Source organism: Gaeumannomyces tritici (assembly GCF_000145635.1).
Source record: "Gaeumannomyces tritici R3-111a-1 unplaced genomic scaffold supercont2.7, whole genome shotgun sequence".
NCBI classification, from domain to species: Eukaryota; Fungi; Ascomycota; class Sordariomycetes; order Magnaporthales; family Magnaporthaceae; genus Gaeumannomyces; species Gaeumannomyces tritici.
This window is the reverse complement of record NW_008804551.1, coordinates 1913178-1923107: the sequence shown is the minus strand read 5'-3', so window position 1 is coordinate 1923107 and position 9930 is coordinate 1913178. Positions and strand designations below refer to the sequence as shown.

General features: G+C 53.9%; 3 protein-coding genes across 3 annotated transcripts; 2 read left to right on the top strand and 1 right to left on the bottom strand.

Annotated features, from left to right (window-relative positions):
• Positions 1-1174: 1174 nt before the first annotated feature.
• GGTG_11941 (hypothetical protein) lies at positions 1175-2028 on the bottom strand. The gene has a single exon (XM_009229832.1). The coding sequence runs from the start codon at positions 1923-1925 to the stop codon at positions 1353-1355; it is 573 nt and encodes a 190-aa protein (XP_009228096.1). The 5' UTR covers positions 1926-2028; the 3' UTR covers positions 1175-1352.
• A 612-nt stretch (positions 2029-2640) lies between these two features.
• On the top strand, positions 2641-3211 carry GGTG_11940 (hypothetical protein; the record flags this gene model as incomplete). The annotated part of the gene is made up of 1 exon (XM_009229831.1): positions 2641-3211. The coding sequence occupies one exon, from the start codon at positions 2641-2643 to the stop codon at positions 2953-2955; it is 315 nt and encodes a 104-aa protein (XP_009228095.1). The 3' UTR covers positions 2956-3211.
• On the top strand, positions 3197-4913 carry GGTG_11939 (hypothetical protein). Its single transcript, XM_009229830.1, has one exon. The coding sequence runs from the start codon at positions 3316-3318 to the stop codon at positions 4693-4695; it is 1380 nt and encodes a 459-aa protein (XP_009228094.1). The 5' UTR covers positions 3197-3315; the 3' UTR covers positions 4696-4913.
• The last annotated feature ends 5017 nt before the right edge of the window (positions 4914-9930 follow it).

The window sequence follows — 9930 nt, the reverse complement described above, 5'->3', positions numbered from 1 at the left end:
CTTTCGTTTCTTTTTTGTTTTGTTTTTTGCTGGGCGTGTTTCTAGCACCCTGGCAGCGTTTGTTAGCTACGGATATGAGTGCTTTTTTAGGTTCCTGTCACCGTTCGTTCCGTCTTATATTCCCTCTGGCAGTCGTTAAGGAGCAAGCTGCATCGTTTAAATTCCTAGCTGCGGTGAATACCATCGCGGCAAAACCACAACCTGCTCATGGATATAGTTAGCTAAGGTGGGCAACAATCGGTGATCCCCCTGCCGTGTTCTACTTTAGCATTTTTGGAAGAGGGAGACGTAGGACGGGTGTGTCTTATTGCATTCGTATTCGTCAAAATGCCATCTACTTCGCTTCTAGCCAACGTCCTGTGTTCCCTGTAGATCAGCAGCCCTGCCATGGCACGCCCGTCTACAAAAATACGTGCTGCTGTTTAGGCATGTCCATCAACTTCTGAAGACCCCTGACTTCCTGCACGATGACCCCCAGGGCGCGTACAAGAGCAAACAAACCACGGTAGGTACAGTCACACTTCAAAAGTCTGGATGCACGCTACCAAGTTACATACAAAAATGAACACATTTCAACCGCTATATCAAATCAGAAAAAAATGCTAAAATAAAAATTCGAAATGCATTTAAAATTTAGGATCCTTTTTAATATATAAATTAATTTTAATTAATTTAAATATTAAGGGCGTAAATTGCAGCGCGTAGCAAATTAAAAAATTAAAAAAATTATTACTACAGCGCTTTTTAGGGGATGCTAAATTTATTTACAGCGGATGCATTTTGAAGGTCCAACTTTAAAATTTTGTTTAAAAGCTTACGATAAGTTACAAAAAAAAAAAAAATATACGTTAAAGATTTTATAAATTATTACGGGATTTTACTTTTTCGATTATTTTTATAATTTCATTTTATTGTTTTATTTGCTTTCGAAAACTGTGAGGTTTGGTGGGAAATTGTGCCTGCCCGTGACGGCGGCTACGGTAAGTGCTCAAACCATCGAATGCATGCTGTTCCGGCTCTGACGTTACAAGCCATCTTTCCCATGCCCATCTTCGCCTTCCCAAACGACTGGCGTGATCTCCGCCTCTCCGCCGCCAGACTCGGACCCTATCCTCTCGGGCCGCTTCTAGATCGTCCTTGCCGTCGCCCTGACTGCCGCCTTCCTTACCATCGAGGGCTGGTGGCGCTTCACTGGCCGCCGGAGCAACTGCCATGTCAGTGCGTTTCTGCGTTAGCGGGTAAAAATACCGTAAATCAAAAACAAGAAAGCCCAGACCAAAAAACAGACGACGGCGAGCACAAGAAACAAGAAAAAGGTGAGAAAAGAATGCGGCCAAAGCCCCCACCGCAGTTTATGTCTCCCAAAATTCCATTCCATCTTGCCCCGAGCCTGGAGCCACGCTCCCTCTGTGCCGGAGGTTGGACGTGTCGGCGTGGCCAGGGCTGGTGGCGGGCGGCGGCTGCTGCTGCTGCTGGGTTGTGGGCGACGACGTGAGGCCTTGGTCGGCGAGCATCTCCAACAAAGGTTGGCCGCGGTCGGGCAGCGGCAGCGGCAGCGGCAGGGGTGGGTTGGAGGTGACTGTCAATGCCAACTCCAAGTCGGGAACGTGCTGGCTGCCATAGCGATAGCCCCGCCAAGCCTTCATGAATGCCTTGATCAACCAGTCGCCGTCGTTTGCGGAACCAGCGACGAGGACACGGCCAAAGTCCACGAGGGTGCTCCAGTGGCAGACCACCCAGACGACACGGAAGGGCAGCAGGAAGAGCAATCCGAGAATGGTCGAAAGCCAAACTCGGCACCAGCCGATCGTCGTCCGGGGCTCCTGGGAGGGCGCCTCTTTGAGGGCCCAGGCCCACGGCGACACCAGGAGAAAGGCCACAATGGCCACCAGAAGGCTGCCAAAGGCCGGCCAGTTCTCGAACATCTTGCTCGAGTTGTGTGTGTGTGTGTGCTTTATCTGTTCACGATTGTTGGTTAGCAGTACACCAAGCAGATCTTTTCGCGCTGGATTCGGAAAAAAGAAGAGTTCACGAATGGAAGTCTGGAAATTTGCTGGTAGTTTTGGTAAAGCTGGCCAAAAACTGTTTCGCGCTTTCCATCAATGCAATTCTTTCCTCTAATTTTCACGTCCCGCAAGGAAAACACCACGCCGCCTTCCTCTGCTGCCTTCACATTGCTACTTTGTCGGGCCTTTCCTTCCGCATTTGACCAGCTTTCTAGCGAGGTGGGCGGATCATCTGTCGCGGCCTCCCATCCACTCTCTGGGACTGCCTTCAAAACGAGCATCGATATGCTGTGACCCCCGGTCAAGCTGTCTTTTTCGCACCCAATTCGATCGAACCCAGCCAAACGAATTCGAACCGACCGGCTCCACCATACTCTGTATGTGTACAAGCGCGTTCCAGTCTTTCAGGTGGTCGGCAGTACGCCCGATCCTTCGCTGCACAATTCGTCTTTTCGCACTTCTTTTCCTGCGAACCATCAACCGCTCTCTTCCCACGGGCAACTCTCGTCTCTGCCTTCGTTGCTCCGGTGGCCCTCCCGATCCCAGCGTCGCTGGCGTCGAATAGGTTATGCCGACCCAGCCGCACAGCTGCGTTTATAACGTACATCCACGCCAAACTGAAGTATGTCTGGCCATGTTCCATCTGTTCCCTGCATCCCCTGTGGTTCCTTTCGATGCTGGCGGGCCGTTGGCGTCCGACATTAACACCCAGGCTGACCATTTGCCAGAGCAGCGCTCGCAAATGCCCCTGGCGTCACACGAGGTTCCATCTACTAAGCTCCGCCTGGCGCCGCTTTTGAATTTGAAGTGCCCAGCCACTTTGACGTCCACAGCAGCCTGTGGCTTCTCTCGCTACTCTTCGAGCATCTCCGATAACCAGCAGCATGTGGGCATCATACATCTGCTCCAGGCACCGACGGATAACACCCGTCCCGCGTTCAAGGCTTGAACCCCATCGAGGAGTCATATGCGCGACAAATACAACATCACACTCCAACTGCATAGAAGCACCGAACTTATTTTCATCCCATCCTTTGTCTTGATCCTTTATTTTGTAAAGTTAAAAAAGCTAGGTGGTTAGATATTGGCTTACGCAAACCTTTTTCCCCTATTCGCCAAAGTATTTGCCTTCAAGTTATGGATAAACCTCGCGTGGCTCTCGGAGAAGGCAAGATCGCTGAATATATTAATACCTATCCAACCGCCATGCTCAATTCATTTCTTCCCTTTCCATCGCTCGCCCAACACTTTTTAGCGAGTCTGCCACGCTCCCAGCGATATCGGCAGCCGCCACCAACTATCAAGCACAATGGGCAACGAACACAGCAAATCGTCCGGACCACGGCCACTACCTACTGCAACAGAGGCCGAAGCCCCACCGACCTATGAGGAAGCGGTTCTAGCGGGAGACGCACCCGGCGCTTCCACGTCGACGGTTACCAGCCTAGATCCCCTCGTGGCAGCTCTCCTCCACAACAAGGCACGCAGTCCCATGTACCGTTTGCCATCACCCATCCTGAACCAGATCGTCAAGCTTTTGGACGTTGAGACCCGCTCGCGTTTGCGCCACACCTCAAGCCTCTTCTTCAATTTTGCAACGCAGCTGGCAAAGCCAGTCCAGCCAGCAGCGCCGGCACAAAACGGGTCTTTTGCGAGCGTTTACAAAAGATTGCCGAACCTCTGCACCATCTGTACGCTCGCGACCTTCCAACCCGACTTCGAGAAAAGGTGCGCCGCCGCGTTCGAGACTTATCTCTACTGCAACTGGTGCGGGCTGGAGCACCAGGCCTGGCTTTTCTCCCCGGCGCAGCGCAACGTGGATTTCGACAGCGTTCAAAGGAGATGGTGCATCGCGTTTGAGGGTCGACTACGGCTTTGTGCTCACAAGGCGGTCCAACTTGGGGAGCTTGGTTCCGTGGGACGGGTGCCACCGCCGGAGCCGGGATCAGACATAACCAATATCCGCACACTGGTGTCGTGCAGCCACCCCAGCCATAAAACCACGTGCTGCGGCTCCGAACCCATGGTGGAGGAAAGGGTGCATGCCGATGGCCGAAGAGACCTGATTTGGAGATGGTATACAAATATACCAACATTACCAGACCGCGAGCCGACGGCACGGCATCTCCGACATCAGCTGGGGGAAATGCGTCGAACTGTCGGAGGGTATATTGTACCTCCAAACACGCCTGGCGATCTCCCGGAGCTGCGTTGCATCGACCCCCGCAATTGCGGATGCGTCCGATATGAAGGCTCGGAGCTTCTTCCTCCTGAAGGTGTCCCTGCGTGGTGGCGGCAACGCAACTGCAAACCAGCCCCCCAGACGACTTCTGGTTCGATACGCGAGGCGCTGCCTTTTGCCAAAACTCACAAAGCCATTGCTTCGACATCTAGGTCGAAGAAAGCTCTGACTAGGTATGTGGTATTTGACCCATGTCCGAAAACTTCGAACCGCGGTTTTTCGTGTATTAGTGTCGAATGGGCGGCGAGGTTTCCTGTTTCTCGAAACTTTGAGTCCTGGATGTACGACTGGTGCGCCGCCCTCGACCCGAGCTCGTACGGCGGCTGCATCACCAACGATTCCGACTTTCGGAATATCACATGGTGCATCTCGCCCGGCTGCATGAACTATTTACGGTCGGATTGGAGGTTCAGGAAGCCTCGGTGGCAAGAGCATAGCAGGGGCTAGCTGCGGCCGTGGAGGGGGAAATGGAAAGTGAGCGCACCTTTGCGGACGTGGCTAGCCTTGCCTGTAACGAATGGAGGAATGTTGTTTGGTTATCACAAAGGAGGTGGGGCCGTACAGTCCTGGGTAAGCGTGTATGGAGCCCAGAGAGTCTCCTACCCTCCATAGCCTTACCAGCCTATAGAACTCGCCCAAGCTGATGGCGATGACCTCGGACGGCATCGTGCGCCTCTGGCTGTCCAGGCTATGCTGTGGTCGGTTTCCGGGACGAACCCCCATGCGTGCCACGTATCCCTTCCCTCCCCGACACTTCAGGAGCTCGGCGGAAAACGAGAAACGGTTCATGCCCGGCGTTGACGCTCTCCTGCGCCACTCACGCGCGGGTGTTGCCTACAAGATATCGCCAGTGTCAGCTCTATCCCGAGTCGATTTCCACCAGCATCTCGATAGCGGGAGTAAAAGCGCCAGGAGCATATTCATCGTTTTATCCAAGGATTGGAATACAAGTGGATGTATAGGGTAGGGCGCAGCAGATGGTAGGGGAGCGCTTGGCTGGGAGCAAAAGGGAGCAGAGGCACCCGTTTTTGGAGGGCTTGGATCCCATGCGCTCTCAAAATCTCCAAGTACCAAAACATAAGGGCCGAGCTAGTACTCAGGTGGGCAACCACTAGGGAATCCTTGGTGTTGTGATTTTTTTTTTTTGTATAGTAAATTTCTTTTTTGTATAGTAAATAACTTTTTTTTTTTTTTTTGCAATTTCGTCGCTTGATTTTTCCTTGTTATGTCTTTCTATTTACATAAACAAGATGACGGCTATGCGAAGCGTCCACTTGTGTGTCCCCAAGTTAAAGCGTCGTGAGTCCGCTCGGAGCTCGCTCCGACAGGGCTGGCATTTGCGCCCGCCGCCCATGGTTTGCAGTCGGTACATCACCTCGGAGTTACCCGATCGGGAAAGTCGACCAGCTGGCTGCCCTGTGCCGCCACCTTGTTCTCGTGCTTGTCACATTCCTTCCCTAGAGCCACCTACAAGCAGCCAAATGCCGCCTCAAAACCGCCTCGCCAAATCGATTTGGCCAGGCGAAGCCGAGCCGTCGGGCTGCTCCCAGGCTTGCACCAGAGGGTGAGGACGCGGAAGATCGGACACAGGTCCCTGTAATTCCCGGTAAATGAAACACACGCTGTGGCCAATAGCGAGCGTAGAGGGCATGTCCGTTCCCACAAACGTGCCAAAGTCCCTTCTGCTTCGGAGTCGGGGGGGGTTGGCGGGCAAAAAGACGGCACTCGGATGCAACGAACCAGGCGGTATTTGAGAAACCCACAATGCAGCAGCCGTCTTGGCCACGGCGGCAGCGCAGGGCAGAGGACGGCGCTGTTTCCGCCACTTGGAGCCTTGCTCTGATGACCTCCCGTCCGTCTGTGGCACAGCACCCACTGCCCACCAGCGAGGCACTCTTGTCTCGTCCTCTTACTCCCTCCCCCCTCATCACCCTCCAAGCCGCTCGAGCGCAGGGACAGCCAGATCAGGTTGCCTACCAGAGAGTTTGGACTCCGACAGCCGGCAGGACCCACCTCCCTGCAGTTGTGTCCGCGTACGCACATGTGTGACACCGAACAGGGCTATGGGATCCGGCAGGATCGCTTCACCATGGCCCCTCCTCTCTCCCCTGCTGGCTCACGGGCTTGAAGACGAAAAGCAGCTGGGGCCCATATTTTATGTGGTTAAAAAAACTTCCTGGCTTTTTATCTCATCCGGCGCATCACTTCCGGAGGGTCCGGGAAACGCGCCCCTCCCAAAGCTTGAGAATATCAGCCCCGTCCATATGCAATGATGGAGATTTAGCTGGACCACAATGCGGAGCAGGGGCGGTCTGGTGTGCTCTCTTCTGCCCAACACTCGGGTGGATTAAAGCACGAAAGGCCCCCCCATGAGTTCTTCACAGTGCACAGCAGGTTGGGGGCTGCTTTTACTGTGACAATTCAGCCCGGATAACTCACAGTGTGCATTGTCAGGGACAATATTGCGGCCGGAGTATGCATACACCCCGTTCTGATGTTGCAGTGCGCCCGAGCTGCTGAAGAATGATCCACAAGTTCAGGCCTGGGGGTGAGCACTTCTGAGGTATATTATTACTTTTTCTTTTTCTTCCCTGCCGAAAAATCCCCCGACCTGTGTGTCCAATGCCTAACCCCTGCCCCCCTCCAGCCACCTTTTGGCCCCCTCCGGCGCTTTTCTGCTTTTTTCTATTTTTTTTTTACCTCCTGTGTGACCGCAAGCTGAAAGTCCATGGGGGTGGCTGCCAAATCTACCCTCTTAAGCCAGTTTAATTTAGCAGGCACATTAGATGAGTAGGGATCGCAGAAGTTCTTTTCACGCAGTGGCTTGATAATAGAGTTACCTCATCCGAAGCCCTTTTCCAGACCATTTGTTGAATTAAACCGGCTTGAGAGCGTAGCACGCCGATCACAAGCAATGTATTTGCTATTAGCGGTGACTAGACCTTGTCTAGGCTAGCGAGGCCGTTGCCCGTTGCCGAGTGTCAATGCCATTCGCCATGACCTTGTCAGTTTAGCGTCCGGCGTCAGTGCTCTGCTGCAGCATGGGGTCACGGCGGAGCGCTACATACGCCCGAGCACAGCTGGCTCTAAACCTGACAAGTGACAGAAGGGTAGCATCTGCGCGAGCAAGGATAAAGCCTTTTACGGCCGCGGTCTCTAGCTTTGGCATGCACCCCGGAGGCCACTTAACAGTGAAGAATACGTGTCCCGTTGCCTCATCCTTGTTCCTTTATCTTTTCCGCTATCTTCCCCTATCCGCGTTCTGTCTTTCTCTCCGAGCGGTGCTGCTGCGTGTAGATGAGATAAGTCAACTTCTTTTCGGCCCGTCATTGTCGAATTTTGGACAGTGGGCCAGCATCCATACTTATCCCCTTTGGGACACAGACCGGGGGTTCTTAAACAGCTAAATATGCACTGCCGAACTTTTCCCTCTGTTTACCTCCGAAAGAGTGGACATGCATGCCGATCATCCATCCTTCTCCGGCCCACCGGCAGAGCCTGCCGCCCTGGCCTCGGGTCAGGCTGTCGTATCTCGAGGTTCTCCACTTCTGAGAAAAGCAAGAAAAGGGCTGACGAGGCTGGACTGGATCCGTACTAGCAAAGGCCCCTAGCACAAGGCTCTGCTGTGTATGACCAAATACATTGTCGAGGAGCGGTTGCGAAAGCGGCGGGGGAGGCCTCCCCTGCTCGCCGGTTTCGTGTGATCACGATCTTGAGGGCCCAGCGAGGACCGGGGGCGGATCAGGCCGGAAAGCCACCGGATTCTGCGCACAGGCTTACTCCCTGAAAGGCCGCTGACAAGGTACAGCCCAGGAGGGGTTTCCAAACCGGTGACATATTTTTTTACACAGGAATCTGATTCCCCGCACGGAGCAACTCCCCTCTGAAGGCACTCTCCTCTGAAGGCTCACTTTCAGCGGGCAGTAACCACCAACACTTCATCGTTTTACTTTCCTTTCGCTCTTGGGTCCTAGATTAAACGTGCGCCAGGGTCCATGGGCTTTTCGCAATTCTCAGCTATCCAGCCTCATGACGTGGCGTAAGATAAGAACCGATCCAAACAAAGCACGTCTTGCTTGTGGTATTTAGCAGCTGGGCATTTTGCGTGTGGTGTGCCCCGGCCTCCCTTTTCGGCTCTGGATCTTTCCCACGGCTCCCCGCATTCTTCACACCATTTCGTGTAAAAAATCACCATAGATGCAACACACCAAGCCACACACACACACACACACACACCACCATCACACCACCTCTGACTCAAAAGTCCCGCCTTGCCGGTGATCCCACCCAGGGCTCGCAAGACTTTCTCGCGATCGTGCGCGAGCGCGCAGCAAGCAGATAACAGAAAAGACAGGCCAAAGGGTGGGCGCCTCGCTTAGCGGGGCTGGGCGCCGGCGCGAGCGACGAATAATGGGCGCTACGAGGGGGGGCTATCAGCTGCCTTGTCACACGGTGCGGACGAGCCAAACAGAAGGCCCGCAAGGCGCGCCGAGGGTGTGGGAAGCCAATAAGCCGGTTTCCCCCGGTGGGACGGACGGCAGCAAACTGTTTTTTTTTTTTTACGCATGTGTGGGTGGCATCAATGGACCCCCCCGGAGAGCTCAGAAATCTGCCCCGGCGGTGAAGCTAGAGCCAAAAGGAGGCAGATAGGCAGCAGGGCAGCAGGGCACAGGCGGCAGGTCCTATCTGGCTTGCTGGCTCTGCCGAGGGGCACAGGTCTGGGTCTGTTTGGCCCCTTCCAGCCGGCGAGGAGGACATGGGAAACAGCGAGAGCCTGGCGGAGAGTGAGAGGACAGGGGGAGCGTGGAACACACCACAACACAACACGCACGCACGCTAGATCAGACGGAATCGTCTGCCACCGCTGCTCATGGTCCGCAACTGGCAGCTCTAGACAGCTGTTGATGCTCCCTTTTCTCACTCGCCCGATTTGCTCCGAGTCCCGTATCTTCTGCTCTGCGAGACGTGTAGCCAGCGAGCGACGATATGCAAGCTGAACGCCTGGAAGAAGCCTGCTGTGCCGCTCTCTCCCACCCAGCTACGGCACAGCACTGCAGGTTCATCCAGAACAGGCTGACATGCCCACCCACGCAGCGACAGGACACGGTACGCTAGCATACACAACTACCGCGCGCAAGCCCACGCATGCCCAGACAAGAGTGTGCCCCCAACTAACACACATCCAGATCGAGACGACTCACGCCCGCATGCCACCTTGAAATCCCTACATGGGTCCATCACCAAAGGGATCGACAGCAAGGCTCTGGTGGCCAACATTTGGATCTGAATATTGGAAAGAAAACGATACGCCCCCCTGACCTCGAAAGGAGCTAAAGCGGTTCAAGCACAGGAAATTCTCCACGTTGAGTGGTTGTCCATAACATGACGCTTTACCAGCGGACGCAAATATCCGCACCCACCACGCTCGGTTAAAACCAGGGGATGATATACTGTGTGTCCCGGCAATACACAAAAAAAGAGGACGTAGAAGAGTTCATAAAAACGGATGAGCAGGAAGAAAAAAAAACCATCAGGGCCCAAGAGCCAGGCACCAACCTCCAAAAAAAATCCGCACACGTAAAAATAAAAGGGGCACACTTTGAAGCCAATTTACTCACAACAAATAATAGCCAGCGCCTATTTTTTTTTATATGCTATTAATGGGCAGTTTACTTTTCCCTA

Coding starts and splice junctions, on each gene's coding strand:
- GGTG_11941 (XM_009229832.1), bottom strand. CDS start 1,925: ATGTTCGAGAACTGGCCGGCCTTTGGCAGCCTTCTGGTGGCCATTGTG.
- GGTG_11939 (XM_009229830.1), top strand. CDS start 3,316: ATGGGCAACGAACACAGCAAATCGTCCGGACCACGGCCACTACCTACT.